Source organism: Dermacentor andersoni, chromosome 4 (assembly GCF_023375885.2).
Source record: "Dermacentor andersoni chromosome 4, qqDerAnde1_hic_scaffold, whole genome shotgun sequence".
NCBI lineage: Eukaryota > Metazoa > Arthropoda > Arachnida > Ixodida > Ixodidae > Dermacentor > Dermacentor andersoni.
This window is the reverse complement of record NC_092817.1, coordinates 197,358,865-197,381,004: the sequence shown is the minus strand read 5'-3', so window position 1 is coordinate 197,381,004 and position 22,140 is coordinate 197,358,865. Positions and strand designations below refer to the sequence as shown.

Here is a 22,140-nt window from a genome sequence, read left to right as displayed (position 1 = left end):
AAATTCATGAAGTCCGTCAGGCGTCACAAAGGCTGTTTTCTCACGGTCTCTCTCATCCACTTCGATCTGCCAATAATCGCTTTTCAAGTCCATTGAGGAAAAGTAGCACGCGTTTCGCAACCTATCCAAGGAATCATCAATACGTGGCAGTGGATAAACGTCCTTCTTTGTAACCTGATTGAGCTTCCGATAGTCGACGCAGAATCGCAGGCTACCGTCCTTCTTCTTCACTAAAACTACAGCTGATGCCCAAGGACTATTAGATGGTCGAATAACGCCATCTTCCAGCATCGTCTTCACTTGTTTCTGTATTGCTTCGCGTTCCTTTGGGGCCACACGGTAAGGGTTTTGTCGGATGGGTCTGGCGTCGACATCAGTAATGATGCGGTGTTTGGTAAGTGGCGTTTGACCAACTCTTGACGTAGAGGAGAAACAGCCCTGGTACTGATTGATGAGCTCATGAAGACGGTCCCGGTCAACGGCCGTTAACGTCGGATTAACGTCTACAATAGGCGCAGCTGTGTGGATTGTAGAGGCCGACTCCTGCGCTAAGTGGCAGTCTTGTATTTCTGTCACTTCGTCGAAATAGGCGACAGCAGTGCCTCTAACGATGTGTCGGCGCTCCTTACTAAAATTCGCCAGCAAGAGTTCGGCGCTTCCGTCGATTACATCGATAAGTGCTCTGGCAATGGAGACACCGCAATTCAGTGCTACCGCACTGATGTGCTCAGCTACTCCAGTCCCATTTTGCAGGCTGTCACAGCGCACCTGTACGAGGGAGCAACTCCGCGGCAAAAGTACGACGTCGTCCGCGGCAATACGTAAGCGAGGTTGTTGTGGCTTCTCAGTGGTGACATTATCCGAACTCGTGGAAAATGTGACGCTTCTGTCACGGGTGTTAATCACGGCGCCATACTCCCGTAGGAAATCCATGCCCAATATAAGTTCTTTACAACACTCAGTAAGGATGACGAGGGTGACGACGAAGGTTGAACCGGCGATTAAGAGTCGGGCCGTGCATTTCCCGACAGGTCTCATCAACAGACCTCCGGCGGTTCTTATGTTGGGCCCGTGCCATCGTGTCTTCACCTTCCTTAGTTTGTCAGCGACCTGTAAGCTTAGGATTGAAAAATGGGAGCCAGTGTCAACCAGAGCGGCTATTTCGTGACCGTCAATGCAAACGATGAGCTCGGCGCTGACGATGTCAGTTACGTCTTTCGTACTTCTATCCGTCGTATTCGTCGTTGTGCTGGGCGTCTTTTTCGTCAATGTAGTCTTCACGTCGTCGTTCGTCGATAACGGGGGATGTGGAGCAGTTCTAGTATTGGCAACCTCACCCCCGGAGGTCGCTGCGGCTAGTTTCCCCGTCGAGGGCTAGGCGATCTGCCCCTAGTGACGTCAGCAAAACTGCGACGAGTCGGCGAATTGTAGCACGCCGGAGATGGAGAAGGAGAACGTGGTCGGGGCGTCGTCGTATTTTGCGGCTGACTGTTCACAGGAGCTTCGTTGTAAGCGCGTCGACCGTCGTACGGAGAATAAGCATAGTTGGCAGGAAAGCTTGGGTGTTGAGCGGCGCGATAGTTGTTCCATTTGTGGCAAACTCTATAGACGTGTCCAGCTTCACCACAATGGTAGCACACTGGTCGACGGTCGACGGTGCGCCACAAATCGATTTTCCGACGCTGATAGTTCGGCGGTAACTCTTTATGGAGCCAAGGAGTGGCGTGCACATGTCGGAAATACGGCGTTGTTTGTGCTGGCATTATCGGCGGGGTCGGTAGAGTCGACGAGGGTAACGATGTCGGCGCTGTTTGTGGCGTAGGTGGTGTTGTAGTTATGGGTGTCAACGGCGTTGAAGTCGCGCTGAGTGGACGGCGAACAGCCTCCGCATAAGTGAGGCGGCGCGGAACGTTCCCACAGTCTGGCGCTGAAAAAGCTTGCCGGACTTCCTCCCGGACTACATCAGCAACAACATATAACGCTGGCGTCGGTTCCGTAGGCGCAACCACAAAGCCGAGCTGCCGAAGCTCTTCTCGCACCACCTCTCGGACAACTTCACGCAGAGACATGTCGTTACTCGCAGCCAGTAAGGAAGTGTTCGCCGCCGAGTTGCTCATGTCATGCTGGCGGTATCGTTGATGCAGGGCCCGTTCAATGGCTGTAGCCTCTTTTGTGAACTGTGCCACTGTTGTCGGTGGATTTCTCACAAGGCCGGCAAACAGTTGCTCCTTGACTCCTCGCAAGAGATATCGCAGCTTTCTTTCCTCTGGCATGTCTGGGTCTGCCCTACGGAAAAGACGGGCCATGTCTTCCGAGAACATAGTAACACTCTCATTGGGGTTTTGAACGCGGATTTCAAGGAGACGCTGCGCGTTTTCCCTCCTGTCGATGCTTGAAAAGGTATCCAGCAGCTGTGCGCGGAAGTCGTCCCACGTGGCAAAGCTCCTCTCCCGGTTTACGTACCACGTACGAGCATTGTCCTTCAAATAGAAATAGACACTCGAGAGTTTGTCCGCCGAGCTGGTCTTATGGTTATACTGGGCGACGCGCTCGAACTGGTCTAGCCAATCTTGGACGTCTTCAAAGGCATCACCATGAAAGCTCTCCGGGACCATAGGATTCTGTAGCGTTACTTGAGATGGAGCTGCGGTGGCCATGTTATTTGTAGGAGGCAAACGATTTCTCGAAGTTTCTTGCAGGGGGCTGGACTCAGGCGCTAAGCCTAGCAGGCGACGACTGAACCGGTGGACCGGTGTTTCGATGCGCGGTGGTGATTCCGGGCTCGATCGTCGGCTCCGCGAAGGGGTGCCAAGCATGAAGAATACCCAGCACCTCCACCAGTGTAACGACTCGGGATCGACGAGTATGCGTAGCAGCACCGCCAAGAAACGCACTTTATCAGTCGTCCAAGGGAACAACAACAACGTCATCTTCGTTTTTCCCGCTTCACCTAAAAACCCGCGCTACTTCAGCGTCGTCGCGTTTCTTCCGCTGAACGCCAGATCATCGATACCCTCGTTGCCGACATGCCGAAACGTAGCATAATCCGCCCATCCTCAAGCCCTTGGTCGTCACCTGTCATTTTGGTGCGTAAGAAAGACGGCTGAGTGCGATTTTGCGTGGACTAAAGTGCCTTGAACAAAATAACCCGCAACGATGTATATCAACTGCCCCGAATCGATGATGTGTTAGATTCATTACAAGGCGCGGAGTATTTCTCCAGCCTTGATCTATGCTCCCGATACTGGCAGATACCCATGCACGAAGCAGACAAGGAGAAAACCGCCTTTGCCACACCCGATGGACTTTGTGAATTTAATGTAATGCCGTTCGGCCTGTGTAATGCTCCCGGTACATTCGAGCGGATGATTGACACCGTACTACGGGGCCTAAAGTGGAAGACTTACTTATGCTACCTTGACGACATCATCATATTTTCGTCGACCTTCCATCAGCACTTGCAGCGCTTCGACGAAGTCCTGACATGCCTCTCAGCTGCTGGCCTTCAGCTGAATACAAAAAAGTGCCACTTCGCCAGCAAAACCATTAAAGTGCTCGGACACCTTGTCAGCAAGGAGGGCCTTCTACCCGACCCCGACACGATCACCGCTTTCCTCCGATTCTCCAGGCCTCAACGCGCCAAAGACTTGCGTAGCTTCCTTGGCCTAGCTTCGTATTTCCGGCGCTTAATACGTAAATTTGCCACCATTGCGGCGCCGCTCCATCAACTCCTTCCTTCTGGAGCTCCCTATGTATGGTCGGACGAATGCCACACTGCTTTTGACGCCCTCAAGCGTGCCCTCACGTCCGAACCTGTGCTTTGTCATTTCGACAACACCGCACCCACTCTTCTACATAATGACGCCAGCGGACACGGTATCGGCGCTGTCCTTTTGCAACGTCAGCAAAATTCCGAAGAACGTGTGATTACATACGCAAGTCACACGCTAACAGCTGCAGAGAAAAATTATACGATTACCGAGCAAGAGTGTCTCGCCGTTGTTTGGTCCGTCCAAAAATGTCGGCCTTATCTGCACGGCCGCCACTTTACGGTCGTTACTGACGACCACGCCTTGTGCTGGTTGGCGACGCTAAAGAATATATTTGGTGGACATGATGGGCAGTCCCTTTCCTCGTACTGGAGCTCCGAAGTCGTACTTTACCATCTCCCGATGCAATGACTGAGGACGCCTCTACCTCTCAAGCCGTACCCACCCCCGCGCCTGCCCTGTGTGCTGGTGTGGTTCGTCAGCGTGGCGCTCCGACATTCAGCGGTACTGCCGATCGCGATGTCGAAGACTGGCTGTCCGAGTATGAACGCTGTAGCGCTCATAACAAGCTGGATGGCGCTGCCACGCTGACTGACGTCATCTTTTACCTGACTGATGTGGCCAGCTTATGGTTTAAGAATTCTGAAGCCGAATTCACAGCCTGGTTGGTTTTCAAGGTAGCCCTCACTTCGTTGTTCGGTCGGCCAGCCGTGCGCAAGCTTCGCGCTGAACACCACCTGCGGTATCACTGGGCATATTGCGCGCCGCTGTCGCCGACGTGTAGGGTATTTTCATCACGTCGCGCCCCGCTTTGAATACACACCTCAACGACCAGAACGCCATGTTGACGCTGACCGCTTCGGACTCTTATTCACGTCGTGCCATCTTCAGCTCGCGTCGGTCGCCTTAACCTCGCCGCCGCTCCATTTCCCCTATGCTTCGGTGGTCTAATTCTTCGCCGAGGGAAAATTAACAGCCGCAGTTCCTGAGGCAAGAACTGCGCTGTCGTCGAAATTTTTAAGGCCTCATAGTTTGCCCCCTAATGAACTCGCAGTGTTTATCGATGGTGTCGCGACCAAAGCTCTTGTCGACACAGGAGCTGCTGTTTCTGTGATAAGTGAACTACTGTGCAGCACTCTGAAGGAAGTGACGATACCGGTTCCTTACCTGTCCTTACAGACGGCGAGCTCGCAGCACGTTAAGCCTTTGGCCGCGTGCACCGCTCGTGTTTTGATTGAAGTATGTCGTCTAATTTGTCGTCCTCTCGCTTGCGTCGCATGATGTTATCATAAGCTGGGACTTCCTTTCCGAACATCCTGCTGCAGTCGACTGCGCTCGTGCACAACTGGCCCTGTATCCGTTCAGTACGATAATCGCAGACCCTGCGTGCCCGTCTCCTAAAGTGGTTGTCGCTGCCGAAGTCGTCATTTCTCCGTTCTCGGCCGCCTTAGTGTCCATCCGCTGTGGCTCTATCACTGATTCAAGTGCTTTTTTTACGCCGTCTGAAGATTGTGCCCGTCGCTGGAACCTCGTACTTCCGTTTGCCGTCGGTGAAGTTGCTGAAGGTTCTGGCGCAGTTTACGCGTGCAATCCCTTTCCCTGCCCTTCAACTTTATTACACAGCGAATGCCTCAGCCATCTGCACACGTTATCAGCGACCACGTCGACGATATGCGGAAATGTGACGTGATTCAAGAATCCCACAGTTGGGCTTCTGCGGTCGTGTTGGTGCGTAAAATGGATGGTTCGATCAGGTTTTGCGTCGATTACCGCCGACTTTACAAGATTACACACAAGGATGTGTATCCACTACCGCGCAGAGTCCTGGATTGCCTTCAAGGAGCCGAATATTTCTCGTCGCTGGATCTGCGCTCCGGCTACTAGCAAGTGCCCATGGCTGAATCCGACCGTTCAAAAACGGCTTTTGTCACCCCTGATGGTTTATATGAATTTAATGGGATGCCTTTCGGCCTTTGCAACGCGCCTGCAACTTTCGGGAGGATGATCGACTCTATTCTCAGAGGATTCAAATGGCAGACCTGTCTGTGCTACTTAGGTGATACAGTAGTGTTTTCTGCAGATTTTTCCTCTCACATCACTCGCCTTGAACACGTTCTCGAGTGTCTGACTGCCGCAGGATTACACCTAAACTTGAAAAAATTTCATTTTGGTGCCCGCGAACTTACGATCTTAGGCCACGTAGTCTCGAAAGAAGGCATCTTACCGGATCCTGCGAAGCTTCGTGCGGTTGCCGACTACCCCAAGCCTTGCACTCTAGCTTCATTGGTTTGTGCTCGTATTTACGGCGCTTCATCCGCAATTTCGCCTCCATTATCGCCCCCTTGACGCACCTTCTTGCCGGCAGCACTGACCTCTCGACTTGGAATCCCAAGTGTGATGAGTCATTCACAACGCTTCGCCGACTCCGCACATCCCCTCCAATACTGCGTCACGTTGATCCTACCACACCTGCTGAAATCCACACGGACGCTAGTGGTATCGGACTTGGTGCCGATATCGTCCAACGCCAGCGTGGCTTTGGCGAGTATGTGGTGGCATATGCCAACGTTGACGACTGGGCGTGTTGGTATAGCATATTAGAGGTTGCATTGCGCAACATTTTGACGAGACACGCAGAAGAGAAACACGCACCACAGAGCGCTACTTGCAACTATCGCTTTATTCCCTTATCAGTGGAATAAATACAGGAAGACAGGGGGGAGGGCGGTAGCGACAAAAACAAAAAAACAATAATTGTTTTGACCAATATGGCCGTCTACCAAAACAATAATTGTTTTGACCAATATGGCCGTCTACCAATGCCAAGCCGGCTTTGCCATGTGATCGTTTTTGCTGCACACGACATCGCAAAAGAAGGAACAGGATACGAAATTTCAGATTAGTGCGTGAGGAAATCTAATTCCTTTGCACTAAGGGAGACTGAGGGCGTGCTCACGGACATACTTCCCAAACGCGCAATCTCAGCGGCTTCGATTATCTCTCGCGTTATTTGGCTGCCATCTTTGCTAACAATATTACAATTCTTAAAGAATGGCCGACATGCGCAATCTCTACAATGTATCCCAAGGTGTCCGGCGACTGTTTTTGAAACGTTATAATCATGTTCCTTTAATCTTTCGTTTAAACATCGTCCAGTCTGTCCGATGTACTTTCTGCCGCACTGAAGTGGAATGAAATATACCACTCCCTCAGTGCAGTGGACGAACTTCTTTCTGTGTTGTGTTTCACAGCCTAGTTTCTGTGTGGCACCCGGGTTTACGTTTGCACACCATGCTCAGCAATTATTCCGGTGCGGAAAACACCACTTTTACCTCGCGTCTTTTACCAATTTTCTTTACTCGGTGAGCGATCGAATGAATGTACGGCATCACCACTATTTTTTCTCGTGTGCTTGGACCGCAAGGCTCCTTCCCAGATAACGGTGCCCTGGTTCCGATTTCCTTGAGTAAACATTGTGCCACAGATACTAATACATGGAAAGGATAACCTGCATCGGCGAGCCTGCGCGTTTGCTCCCGAAAGCTGTCAGCAATGCTATGATGGCACGAATTTTGCAACGCGTTTCTGTAAAATGACTTAACTATGCCTCGTTTTACGATTTTCGAATGCGCAGATTCGAGGGGCAAAAGAGGCTTATTAGCACGCGGTTCGTATTGCCAACAACAATGACTGGAGCCCAGACTTAGCATTAAGTCAAGAAACCTAATTGCTCCACCGTCTGGCTCTGCACTTGTGATCACCAATGGCTCTAGCCCCTCTCTGAAGGGAATAACTGACAAGGGAATAAAACGATAGTTGCAAGTAGCGCTCTGTGATGTCTGTTTCTCTTCTGTGTGTCTCGTCAAAATTTTGCGCAATCCAACCTCTAATTGGCATATGCCAGCCGTACACTAACAAAGGCAAATTACTCCGTAAAGGAAAATATATGCTTGGCCATTGTTTGGGCAATCGGTAAATTTCGTACTTACTTTTCCAGTTGTCAGTTTGACGTTTTCCCCGACTACCATGCCCTGTGTTGGTTATCGTCGTTGAAAGATCCCACTGGACGCCTCGCTCGCTGGGCTTTACGCCTTCAAGAATATGATATTCGTGTCATTTATCGCTCGGGAAGAAAACACCCGGACGCTGAAGCCCTCTCCCGTTCGCCCCTACCTTCTGAACCTGTCTGCTCAACCACTTCTACCTGCGATTCATCATCCCTTACCATCACCGAGATGCCGGCGGAACAACGCTAAGGCCCTTGGATCGCTTCGCTGCTTGACCATATATCTCAATCTTCCCCTGACTCGCCTTCACGCACCCTTCGTCGTCAACCTCCACACCTTGGCGTTCGTGAGGGCTTGTTGTACCGTCGTAATTACTTAACCGACGGCCCCAGGTGGCTTCTCGTTATTCCTCGTCATCTGCGCTCGGACATTTGCAGCGTGTTACACGATGACCCCCAGTGTGGCCACGCCTGCACATTCAGGACGTACTCCCGTCTTCGCCTACGGTACTACTGGCGCGACATGTACCGCTACTTTTGTCAGTATGTTCGGCCATGCCCTACGTGTAAGCGCCGCAAAAGACCTCCTCCCAGCACCGCCGGTCCTCTACAGCAATTGCCTTGCCCTGCCCGACCGTTCAACCGCGTTGGAGTCGACCTTTTCGGTCCTCCTCCGAACACTCCTGACGGCAATCGGTGAGTGATTGTCACCGTTGACCACCTCACGCAGTATGCTGAAACATCGGCGCTGCCAACCGCCACTGCGTACGACGTTGCTTGCTTCCTTCATCGCGTCATTCTGCAACATGGTCCACCACGTTAATTGCTAAGTGACCGTGGCCGCGCGTTTCTCTCAAACGTCATCGAAGCCATCCTAAAGGAATGTCAGATTGTACATCGCACCGCCTCAGCCTAGCATCCTCAAACTAACGGCATGACCAAACGTTTCAATCGTACCCTTGCCGGCATGCTCGCGATGTACGTGTCCGACGATCACAGGAATTGGAACCGGGTACTTCCATTCATAATCTGTGCTTATAACTCTGCCACCCAATCTACCACTGGTTTCTCACCTTTCTTTCTTCTCTATGGACGTGAACCATCATACTGCATAGACTCATTTCTGCCATACCGACCTGACGTTTCTGAAGCGAAACCTATTTCTGAAGCGGCTGCTTATGCAGAAGAATGCCGTCAACTGGCGCGTTCGTTTACCACGCAAGACCACAGTGTCGTCAAAAATATCGCCATGACGCCTCTGCATCTACTGCCCACTATTCCCCCGGAAGACTCGTTTGGCTATGGGTTCCATCCACCCTCGGCCTTTCTACCAAGCTCTTGTCCAAATACCACGGTCATTACAGAGTCCTAGAGCAAACGTCGTCCGTGAACTATGTCATCGAGCCGATCGAGCCAGCTCCCGTAAACCGCACTACGACCCGCCTGCGTTGTATCCTGCCTAGGTCGCCAGGTTGGCTCCTTTCTACCCGGGAAGTGTTGTACCGGAGCTCCAGTTCTGTGCCAGCACAGAGAAAGTTGTTCATGTGTGTCTCGCTCTATCGGTTTTTCGGGCTGTGGCTGCCTTGTGTTAGTGGCCCTTTCCCAGAAGCCGTGTCCACGTTGCTGAGACAAACGCGCCTGTTACGATATATATATATATATATATATATATATATATATATATATATATATATATATATATATATATATATATATATATATATATATATATATATATAAAGGTTGTTATAGCTAACTTTAGCCAGAGTTTAAAAATCTGCCGATATATTCTAAGAAGACGCGACCAAAAGCAAGTTGCTCATTTTTGTATGTAATGTGTCACGCTATATTTTGTATTTTGCTTAATAAGATAATTAGTCAAGATTAATCAACCAACTTCTGAGGCACTGAAGCTAGGAAAAAAAATTCTAATTAGAAAGTTGCTGAGCGATTTGCAGAACGTCCGATTATGTGGTTTCTAACTTTCTATTAATATTAGTGTTTTTCAGCTTACTGCGGATGCCCGCGAAATAAAAAAAAATACACCACGTGACATGCCCGCTTGCGTGTCGTGGTTATTAATAGTGGATATTTTATATAATATTGGAAGTACGCTGATGGGCATATAATTTTTCAATTCTTTAACGTCTTCCTTTTTGTGGATTAGTACAATTTTGGCATTCTTCCAGTTCTTTGGGACCCTTCAAGTCGATTGGCAGTTCGTATAAAGGGCCCCTAGTTTTTCAAGCGTTATGTCTCCTCCATCTTTGATTAAATCGACTCGTAGTCCCTCTTCATCCTGCCGCTTTTCCCCGTTTCATGTCTTGCAAGGCCCTTCTAACTTCATCGCTAGTTATAGAAGGAACTTCTGTAACCTGTTCATTGCTACTTCGAATGGAGCTATCGTGGCTGCTTTGGGTACTGTACAGCTCAGTATAGAATTCTTCCGCTGCTTTTATTATATTTTCGAGATTGCTGATGATATTACCCTGCTTATCTGTTAGTGCATACATCTTGCTCTGTCGAATGCCATGTTTCCTTGTCACTGATTTCAGGCTACGTCCATGTTATTGCTTCCGCAGTCTTTCTCACGTAGTAATTTGAAATATCCCTTATTTTCTCCTTTTGATTAGTTGTGACAGTTCCGCGAATTCTATCTGATCTCATGAGGTTGCGCTCTGCATCTCATTTTTTCGCCTTCACTGCGCAGCACGTTGGTTGGCGTTCTAGCCCGCCTCGTTTGACGTGTTCCTGTGTGTGTGTGCGTGTGCGTGCGTGCGCGCGCGCGCTTGTGTGTGTGTGTGTGTGTGTGTGTGTGTGTGTGTGTGTGTGTGTGTGTGTGTGTGTGTGTGTGTGTGTGTGTGTGTGTGTGTGTGTGTGTGTGTGTGTGTGTGTGTGTGTGTGTGTGTGTGTGTGTGTGTGAGTGTGTGTGTGTGTGTGTGTGTGTGTGTGTGTGTGTGTGTGTGTGTGTGTGTGTGTGTGTGTGTGTGTGTGTGTGTGTGTGTGTGAGTGTGTGTGTGTGGACAGGGTTTTATTTGGCGACTTCGGATTGATTTAGGGTTTGTGGGGTCTGGGTTACTGGCCACTTCTGACTCGTAAATTAGACGATTTGAGTCCTTTTAGCGCTCGTAGGACAAGGTACACACAGACGGACACATACACACTGCCACACACACACACATGAGGGGGTCCCGGTTAACACGAACCAAGCGTTAAACATACGGATCACATTGCACGAATCCAGATTGTTCACAACCGAGTTGAGAAACAACCGGTAATCCTTTGTTAGTGACCCTCAGTAAGTTATTAAAATTAATTAGCTAACTCGTCGTTTACTAACGTAGTTGACAAGCCGCCAATTCAGTAGCTTACGCGAGGGCGCTGATTTCTGGTGCGCGTGCGTACATAACCACTGGGTATTTTTTTATTGCCTCGCGGGATTTTTTTCTTCGGCGGAAAAAAATTAAGCACGTCAACTTTATCTCCCTTAACACATCCCACTTCGATGATTGTGATAAGTGTCTACAGCTTCTTTATAGACGCCTTGCTACTTAGGACCGTAAGTAACGAGTTAGCGAAACAACTGTAATCAAAATCGAGTGCACCGATTAAAACTTTACTGGTGGCTTCTGAATTGGATTGTAAACAGTGTGCACTTGCATTAGTACTGATGCTTGGACTAGTTGGTACACATTTAATCCTGATGCACTGGCGCAAAAAAATAACGAGGACACAACGAGGAATGTACGCCACGAGTGCTTGTGGCGTACATTCGATGTGTCGTTGTGTCCTGTTTTTTAGCACCATTGCATCAGGAATAAGTGTGCACTTAGTTTCGTTGGTGCCTAGTGACTTATCTTTTAAAAAAAACACGGCGTAGTTGCTAAGCACGAGGTCGCGGGATCGAATCCCAGCCACAGTGACCGCATTTCGATGGGAACAAAATGCGAAGGCACCTGTGTACTTAGATTTAGGTGCACGTTCAAGAACCGCAGGCCGTCCAAATTTGCTGAGTCCCCCACTACGGCGTGCCTCATTATCAGATCGCGGTTTTTGCACGTCATCATCATCCTCAGCTGCTTAATCCCACTGCAGGGCAAAGGCCTTTCCCATACTTCTCCAACTACCCCGGTCATGTACTAATTGTGGTCATGTTGTCCCTGCAAACTTCTTAATCTGATCCGCCCACCTAACTTTCTGCCGACCCCTGCTACGCTTCCCTTCCCTTGGAATCCAGTCCGTAACACTTAATGACAATCGGTTATCTTCCCTCCTCATTACATGTCCTGCCCATTTCTTTTTCTTGATTTCAGCTAAGATGTCATTAACTCGCGTTTGTTACCTCACCCAATCTGCTCTTTTCTTATCCCTTAACGTTACATCTATCATTTTTTCTTTCCATAGCTCGTTGTGTCGTCCTCAATTTATGTAGAACCCTTTTCGTAAGCCTCCACGTTTCTGCCCCGTACGTGAGTACTGGTAAGACACAGCTGTTATAAACTTTTCTCTTGAGGGATAATGGCAACCTGCTGTTCATGATCTGAGAATGCGTGCCAAACGCACCCCAGCCCATTCTTATCCTTCTGATTATTTCAGTCTCATGATCCGGATCCGCAGTCATTACCTGTCCTAAGTAGATGTATTCCCTCACCAATTCCAGTGCCTGGCTACATATCGTAAACTGCTGTTCTCTTCTGAGACTGTTAAACATTACTTTAGTTTTCTGTAGATTCATTTTTAGACCCACCCTTCTGCTTTGCCTCTCCAGGTCAGTGAGCATGCATTGCAATTGGTCCACTGAGTTACTAAGTAAGGCAATATCATCAGCGAATCGCAAGTTACTAAGGTATTCTCCATTAACTCTTATCCCCAATTCTTCCCAATCCAGGTCTCCGAATACCTCCTGTAAACACGCTGTGAATAGCATTGGAGAAATCAAATCTCCCTGCCTGACGCCTTTCTTTATTGGGATTTTGTTGCTTTCTTTATGGAGGACTACGGTGGCTGTGGAGCCGCTATAGATATCTTCAAATATTTTTACATACGGCTCGTCTACACCCTGTTTCCGTAATGCCTCCATGACTGCTGAGGTTTCGACTGAATCAAACGCTTTCTCGTAATCAATGAAAGCTATATATAAGGGTTGGTTATATTCCGCACATTTCGCTATCATCTGATTGATAGTGTAAATATGGTCTATTGTTGAGTAGCCTTTACGGAATCCTGCCTGTTCCTTTCGTTGACGGAAGTCCAAGGTGTTCCTGATTAAGGTGAGGCAACGGACAGTAACCAGATCGGTCTATAATTTTTCAAGTCTTTGGCGTCCCCTTTCTTTGGCACGTAAAACCCCATAATTACTTTTTTTTAATGATCGGCCCATGTTACTTGCTACACAATGTATAGATTTTTTCTTGATTGTCGTCAACTTGTGCAAAATATATTGAAGGTTTAACTAAAAAAAAAACACATCGCTGCCAACCTTTGCTAGGTTCTCTTTTATATGCAAGAAACATCTTCAATATCGCTTTTATTGATGCCTAGAAAGATTATTTCACCGGTACCATTTACGCAGGACCTTTCGACGTTATTACGAGTATATTACTCTTAGTCATGCATTCGGATATTAGCACTGCGCCGTTTTCGCTTAACGTGTCGCCGAAGAGTTAACACTATCACGAGAGATGCAATGATGCGTTGTGGTTCGTAATTATGCCGTGAATGCGCCCTTAGGGCAGTCCACGAAGCCCGTGAATGTGGCGCACGCTTTGTGTGCCACGACTCCACCGAATATAGTCTGGCCTGTCGTATACTTCCCCGCTTATCGCATGTTCTGCGCACTGCTGTAGACCACCGAGAGAAGGATTTCTGTGCTTAATGTCTCAAACGGTGGCCGCGGGCCCTTACCTCTCGTATGGCTCTTCAGAGGCGTCCGCAACTTGCCTGGCAGGAAGCGTACGGATTGGAGCCGCTGCTCACCCGAGCCCGCTTGCCGCAGACTGCACAGGCGAAGCAACAAGCTTCAATAACAGTGCTTGCGACTCTCTTCACTCGGCAGCGTGCAACAGCTGGACTGTATGCTGCAATGGTTTGGTCTACCACACCGGCGTCGCTAGAGCCCGCAGTTTGGCGTGCCGTCGAAAGTGCATATTAAACACTGACCTCCACCAGCGGCTCTTACGCGGACGAAGGAGGCCGCGTAGTCGACGACACGAAAATAACGAAGCTGCGTGTTGCAAGTTTGCATTGCTCAGTTTGTTCATAAATGTTGCCAACTTAAATCTATTGCTTTCATTCGATACCGACTTCTCTCGAGCGTTTGTCATGCTGCGCATTTTGTCGTGGTGCGCGGTACTATAACGTTAGTCGTCTTTTGAGTTGTCAGCTGGCGCACATTGGTTTTCCCGTGTTTTGTGAACTTAAAGGCGATCTCGCGTCACACCTGTAACGATTTTAGGTTGTTAAGCTCATTCGATGGTGGATTAGCGCAGTCATCAACTGTTTCGTTGTAGGATGACTGTGCAGGTATGACAAAGGAAACAAAAAATTTTCTCTGCGTGCTACTTACGATCAAAACTGGGGTACTCCCCGATCACTGAGTGGAGTACGAATGTTCCTAAGAGCTGCTTTTGTGTTCCTAAGAACAACTCTGCGAGACGGAATATACATGACTGTTTAGTTTCCGGACATAGCGGTCTTCTCTCTTTAAATGCTGTTCCTGGCGACGTAATAATCCATACTCTTCTTCAAAAATGTCGCAGTTTCGGCGGCGAATCGCCGATTGCGATAACAGATTAGTAGATAGCTATACGATAAGTAGGGATAGTAAATTTATCAGCCGTATAATCTTGTAAACATTCGCTTACTAGCTAAATTAACAATGGTAAAATGTGCAAGCACGACTGAACGCGGACGTAGAAAGAAACAGACACACAGAGACAATGCTGCCTCTGTGTGTTTCTTTATACGTCCTCGTTCATTCGCGCTTGCACATTCCAATATGGTTGCAAAACAACTAGCCCACCAGCGTGTTTTATCTGAATTAACAAGCACCGTGTCACGCGCGCACAGGTAAACATGACCACATCTTGCGCGATGAGCGCGGAAACGCTGTCAAAATGCTGGAGTGAGTAATCGCGGAAGCAGCAGCGATCCAATTGGCCTTCGTGTATCTTTCGCTTCAACGCGAACGAAATGTCGAAAGCACAGCGCATACGAAGCTACCAGTACTACGCGCTCTGCAAACATAGCATATCGCTTTGAAGATGAAGCCCGCGCGGGCGCGCACTTTGGCCACGACGCAGATCGCTTTCAACATACGGTGCCCGCACGGCCGCACCGTAAGCAGCCCCCCCACCTTCTCCCTCATCTCACCTGAACCCCTTAAACTTTGTAAAGTACCGCCACGCTTAGAAGAATGCCGCCTCCTCCTCGCGCGCTCAGGCCGAGGCCGACGCCGCGTCGCTATTGGCCTAATAGCATCACGTGGGCCCTCGCGCCGTGCATCAGCGCCATTTTTGCTCGAGAAGCGTCCACGGAGTGGCGAGGAGCACATGTTGGCGCCGTTGCTACGCTCGAGCAGTGTAGGCGGCACCACGGTCGAGGAGGGAGCGTGAAAAAGAGGAGAAATAAGGAGGAGTGAAGGCGGAGGAGGAGAGTGTCACTACTTTACGAAGTTTAAGGGGTTTTAATCTCACAACCGTGCCTTCCGCACTACAGGAGAGGGCGCGCTTCAGGATCGCCTTTCTCGCTCGCACACTATTGAACAACACCACCTAGATAGCTGGTCTATCTAGGATAGGCTATTTAGGTGGCGTTGGATTTAACCGCGTTCGCCGGCTCACCCTCCCACGCTTTCACTCGCACATACAGCATACGGCACGTGGCGACCATGTTATCGCCCTTGAACTTTATATGAAAGCTCATGGCTCAGAAATGCACCTGGAGTCTGCATATGATTGCTATCGCAATAATAATAATTTTGCCATGAATGCATGTGAAAAATCTTGCACCAGCCTAGAATATCCGATGGTTCGTTTGCTACTAATAGCGGGATGGAGGCAGTGAGAGCTTCGTTTCGATAGTTTGCGTGGCTTGAAATGTAACCAGCTTTCGCCGTAAACAGAATCAAATTCATTTAGCAGTCGTTGAACGAGAACGTTTATGCACGCTGATCGTGGCAGCGAGCACGTGAGCGTCTGCAGCGTGAGCCTACCGTCCTTTGGCCTTTCTTTGTTTCTGCATCTGCCTTTTTCTCTTACACGTGCGCAAACTGAACCTAACCTATTTGGCACCGAGACGTTTTTCAGTCCATGAGATAACGCGTGAACATATGGAACCCACTACAGCGACAATCTAAGTTATTTTTCTGTAATGCAGTGATTTGGGCTTATTTTTCACTGTTTCTTTATTGCCGTCTCGGCTCTTTCCTAACTTGATTTGTGGAGTGTTTAATTAATTTCGTTGGATGCAACGCGTGTAGAGATCTCTTTAGCGAACCTGAAATGATAACACACTGGGGCGCTAAAACGTGGAGCTATCCAAACTGCTTCTATTCCATTTCTGCCACTAGCCCTCCATGGTTGGTCAAATTATTGCGCGCCACCGTCACCTCGTCTGTCTGTCACGCGACGTCGCGAAAACCGCGAAAACTGCGCAACAACTTTAAAAATTTGATATCACGTGTACACACTGAATATGCATTATCAAGCTTAACAAAAGAAAAATCATTTACGGTTCAACGTCCTTTTCGTCATAAGCCCTACTTAGTGATCAACATTTTCGTGCTGCGCCCACTTCTCCTGTGTGTCACAGCACGTGTTAAAACCGCAAGAGCTCACACGTAAGTGTGACGTGTACACACTAAAGACGCATCAATATGCTGCACAAAACTTGTTTTAGAGTGCAGCTCATAAGCGTTCGTTCCTGCGTTGAGCGTCGACGTGCCTCGACGTCATCGGCGTAACCAAGCGAACGAGCAGAACGAAGGATGAAAGAGCGAACGCGGAGCACAACGTCGTTGAAAAGCGAAGACAGGGCGAGGAGGAAAGCGGAGGAGGAGGCTACAGTGAAAGCATGAGGCGGAAAGTGGAGAAGGACGGTATGACGAAAGCGTGAGAAGGAAAGCGCAGTGCCGCTCTGCGGCGATGTTGGCTACGAGATGGCGCCAGAGTAGCGCGCTTCTATTCATCGATGGCATGCGGCGAGCGTGTCCAATGATATCATATATTAAAACAAAGCGCTGCATTAGCGGAGGTCTGTTTGAGGCGGCTGCTGCGAATCACGCCCACGCGTCACCCACGCGCTGTCTCTCGCGATCTCCCGATTAGCGAGGCAGTCGCACCACACTGCGAGATGCAAAACAAGAAGACAGTTCGCGCAGAGAGAGCCCTTTGTCGGTTAGGCTCCTAAGGAGGCTGAAGCTAAGGAGCGTGGTGGGGAAGGGTAACCTGACAACAAACGTGCAGAAGTGAAGCAAGATCTTCTACGCTGTAGACGTGGACGCTATCACGATCGTCAAGTAGCGATGAGTGAAGAATAGAACGGCAGAATGCTATATCATCTTCGTTGTCGTTACGCTTCTCGGACTGTGAAATATGGCGAAGAAAATATGTACCGTTGCCGCGAAGGATGCCACTACCATACTACGGGACGGGTTTCTACATCAGGTTTAGGGAAGCGTTCCCTCGTGGACTCCTTCGCAGTTCCGTTCGGAGGCAGGCAAGCGCTACCAACGGTCGCGCAAGCGCTTATGGGAAATGTGTGCATGCCGCAACAGCCGCAGAGACCACCCGGACGAGGCTCGCACCCTCGCTTTGTTTCTACACCATACGAGCACTTTGTCAGCAGTCATAACTCAAGTAAATTTGGCAAAGTGAAACTTGTTACCATCTGAATCAAGCAAGAGCTTCTTGTTTGTCTAGCTGCGACGGTCTCTACAGCCTCTCTGCGATTCCCAAATGTCTAGTATTCCAGCGTTGAGCCAGCCACCACCGGAGTGGTTCCAAAACTTGACTGTTTCTCACAGATACACTTGGAATCAACATCCACCGCTACTGCTAGCACACGCAAGGTGACATTCTGATATTTAAAGAAACGTGAGAGCACAGCCGGCATCTTGTGAAATCATATACGTTGATTAGACAACGCACGCATCGTTTACATCGTAGGAAACGAAGGATAAGCTGCTGTCACCTTTCATCGACATTGGCTGCAGGTGTTGCATTTTACAAACACGGTTGCGATTTCGCGTGTTTTGTCTCACAGCCGAACACATGGTGCATATGTTTGTCTCGGTGAAAGCGCATGCCCTCGAAGATAAATTGAAATGTTACGATTGTACGAACAGACATGAACTTCCAAAACTCCCGTAGTGTTGCACGATTGCGTGATTGCACGTTTTAGACTTTCCTTTATTTTCCGAAACTGTCGATGAAGAAACGACCCAATATCTGTTACTTTGGTACATTACATATACCACTTATCATTGTGCTATTTCGTATGTTTTAGAAAGTTTAGATGGTCCCAACGCAAAGGTGGAGGAGATACACGTGCTGCGTGCTCGGCTGCGACAAGATAGCAGAAGCACATTTGTGCCGCGGCACAAATTTATGGATTGGTCTGGTATGAAAAAAATATGTCTGAAGCGCCTCAACAACAAGTGGCATAGAAAAAATACTGCCTTAGAAGCTAACCGCAGCCGTAGAGTCTGCAGTATTTACTTCAGCGAAGTAGCATGGAATGCACGAGCGCAAAGCCACATACAATTCCTATCCTGCAAGACCTATCCTGCATGTGCACTGGGTCCTATACTACGAGCATGTACAAGATCTGGTAATGTACACAATGTCTGGTCATTTGATATGCATTATTGTCTCATTGGCTTATAGTTTCTTTTAATGCCTGTCGCAAGCATATGCAAGAAATCACATTCAGTTGAACAGACACAAAATTACTCAAGTGCTGACGGCGTCACCATAAATGTTCCGCTGTCAAATGGCTGTGCATGTTGGTTAGGTATACACTTCAAAGGACACGCTTCATAAAGTCATCCTTGGAGGCCTCTGCGACTTGGGAGTTTATGCTTGAGAAAATGGTGCGGCCTCATGTTCTGATTTCGTTATAAACGACGTGCTGTCAGATATGAGTAAGTAGTCCATCCTCTGAATAAGTAACATGCATACTAAAGCACAACTTAGATGCGCTGGCAGACGCAACCAGCTAGACAAGAGGACCACGCTTCATGCTACTGTCGATGTACATTGCACACTATATATGTGGCACGGCTGACAAACACAGCACAATGCCTCGACTCTGGCGTTTATAAGAGTCGCTGTTGTGTCATGATAGAACAGTATGCTTAAACACTTTGACAACCTAAACAGACTGTATACGTAAAGGCACCATGCTTTTCTGTTCCTGATGCTTTACCATTTTTGGCAAAGCACATTTGGACTATATTTATTCCAAAGGTCCTTCGACACTGAAGAAACCTGCGTAGTGGGCAAAATTAACCAGCATGGCAAACATGATTGGGCATTAAGCAGATCGAATACTAAACCCAATACAAATTCCAAAACTGCAGAGGCAACTGCCGGAGAGATTAGGTCTATGATCTGCCCTGTTTAATACTGCGTTTTTCACGAGTGAACATCATTTCACTCTGCAATGCAAAAGAGAGGGAGTGCTGTTCGCTTCGCAGTTTCTCGCACGATGTTTTTTTTTTTTTTAAGGCAGAATAAAAACAATTTATTTCGCTTTGTGTTCGTTGTGCGCCAAACTAAAGCACTGCACTTCATAATTATGTCAGGTGCCACGTCCGAGAGTGAAGATATAAAATTCTTTAATGAGCGCCGCGAAGTTGGGCATGTGCTCTGACGAAGCACATTGCTTAGCTGCAATCGGTGGCTCAGTGTCTGAAACACGCGGTGTGTAGTACTTGCCCAAAACCGTAAAGAAAATGCCCTGCTAACTTTTGATGTAGTACAGCTGATTAGAAACACCTTCAAAAAGATTTCCGCCACGAAGCCTCAACCTACTTCACTTGCAAGCAGTGCGCTCTATGAAAAAAAAAAAAAAGCATTATTGCGAGCTACTTCCTAGTTCAGGTGGATCGCGGCCCATGTACGCTATATTGAGAGTGACCGGGCTAGAAATTCGATTCCAGTACAATGTTCGCTCACGAAAGAGATAGGTGTATAAGCAACATCTGTTTCTATCTAGTATTTATTAAGAATACAAGCAGCGCCAAACTGGCGAGCACCCTCGCCGCCTCTAAAACCCCACACCGTACATGCCCTTCTCTTGTCTGTTCATTGTCGCAGCAGAAGACCGACGAGTTCCTTTTCTTTCCGCATGCCGCGGTCTCTGGTTTTTAGCGCGCCGTCCGTCAACGGCGGCCTCCTGTAAACGAAGTTTCAAACGATGGAGGCGGTAGGACGGTGGTTAGGTCTCCGCGAACGGGCTGCCGCTCGGTGATAAGCGCACTACGTTATTTCTTTCGCGTTTCATGCATAGAATAGAAATAGAAACGCAGACTCTGCATGTTTAATTGCTACGTGAGGAGCGTCAAGGAAGAAGCGGTACTGCCGTCTTCGCTTCGTACACCCTCGGCGCTAACGCTGTAAACGGGGTGCGGGCAGCCGGGCAAGCCTGTTCGCTCGACGTACACACTTTTCCAATTGTGCAACATGCTCCCGCGGGCCACAACGGGATTGCCTGAGAACGATCTATTGTGACTGCCTGTAGATATCGTCGCACGTTTCGAAATTTCCGTGTCCATGTTGGCGAAGAAATTCCCGTCTAAAGAATTCCTTCTCTGTGTGCAGTGCTTATACAGGTCTAGCTTGAACAAGTTCAAGGTACTTCATCTTTCCCGCAGTAACGCTTTTATCTACCCACCTATGCTGTTCCTTCAACTTGTTTAATCCGATTTATTTGCCCGCTCATTCCCTTCATGCGCTTGCGGCTGAAGTCCACGAAGCTGTCACTGACTGTCAAGATCATGGAATAATTTCATCGCGAATAATTTTGAAGTTCTTTGTTTTCCAACGGCGAAGATTCTCAACAGGAAACAAATTGCTCACATGACTCGCGATCTAGTTTATTCACCAGGTTGCACCGTATATAATATTGATGCGAGACATTCTTGGCGAGTTCAACGAAGTTTTCTGCAATGACTATCTCGCGACAATTTGACCGCTATCTGACCGTGTTCGTGGGCCGATCCCGAAGGGTCTGCTGTCTATGTGTCACTAGGTGTGTTCCACTAAGATCTGTGCCGCTCTTTAAGTGACCCCTTCGACAACAACTTAGGCCACTGGGTAATGTGGGCCGTTCCTGTGGGTACGTGCAACTAGGTATGGGCCCCAGGGGCTAATGGATTATGTGCCGCTCTTCAGTGAACTTCTTTGACACCAACTTCACGTGTTGCAGAACTAGGCTGCAAATCGAGTCTGCGCAAGTTCCGCCGCTTCACGCGTAAGGCTCATCGCCTCCAAACTGTCCCAGCAAACATTTGTTTCGCTAATGGCTGGGAAACAGCCGGAGAGAGGACGTACGCACCCGCTGCTCGCTCTACTCACACCGGAAAGTGGCTCGGCATTCGGTGTGTGGCTTCACAGCAGCGCGGCAGTTTACGCCACGTTGCCGCCACGCGTGTTGCAGTTCTTCGATGGACGAAGAAACACTGCCAGTGCGACACACCATTCACTCTCCGTAACGCGCAGTTAGAACGTAGAACATAGTCCAATCTAAAAATGTGGGCCGATCGTGAAGGGCACTGGGTATGTGCTGCTGGGTACGTGCCGCGCTTCATTGAAAGGCTTTTACGCCAACTCGGTTCTCTGGGTGTCACAACAGCAACGAACGACACCATGCGCTGCACCCCACATCAGTTCCCAAACTTCACAAAAGCATTACCCGTTAGCTTAAGAACAGTTATACGATTCGTAAGAACTAGCCTCTACCAAACCGCGAATGCTTCGTATTATGCAAATGTCAATTGGAGCCGAGACTGCTTATTATTTATTTTTACTTGTCCCAAGCCTGTTCGCTGCTCAGATAAGGCTTCCCTTTTTTTCAGGAAGCAGAGTTTTTTTACATGGCTGTTGCGTTATGCGCGTTGTCATTCCATGTATTATAGTCCTCGGGAAAAGGAACTGGCTGACGGAGGGAGTGCTCATCTCACAACCTGTGGCTCTGCTGGTCATTAGCATGCTGATAATAAGAGTACCGAGACCTTGTCACTCTTGTAGGGTGGTTGAGGAAGCAGTTTACTTGTCTCACTCGGAAATCAAAAGAAAAAAAAACATGATTGCAAGCCTTAAGTGCCCACCGAATCACACGTATGCGCGACACGAATGTACG

The 22,140-nt window shown here is 48.7% G+C and overlaps 1 protein-coding gene across 1 annotated transcript in view; it reads right to left on the bottom strand.

Annotated features, from left to right (window-relative positions):
- LOC126530524 (uncharacterized) overlaps positions 1 to 22,140 on the bottom strand; it is a 50,003-nt gene that overhangs the window by 5,725 nt on the left and 22,138 nt on the right. The window contains exon 8 of the mRNA XM_055070432.2: positions 13,681 to 13,772. Within this exon, the coding sequence (XP_054926407.1) occupies positions 13,696 to 13,772 (77 nt within the window). The 3' untranslated portion in view covers positions 13,681 to 13,695. The remainder of the gene's footprint in view (positions 1 to 13,680; positions 13,773 to 22,140) is intronic.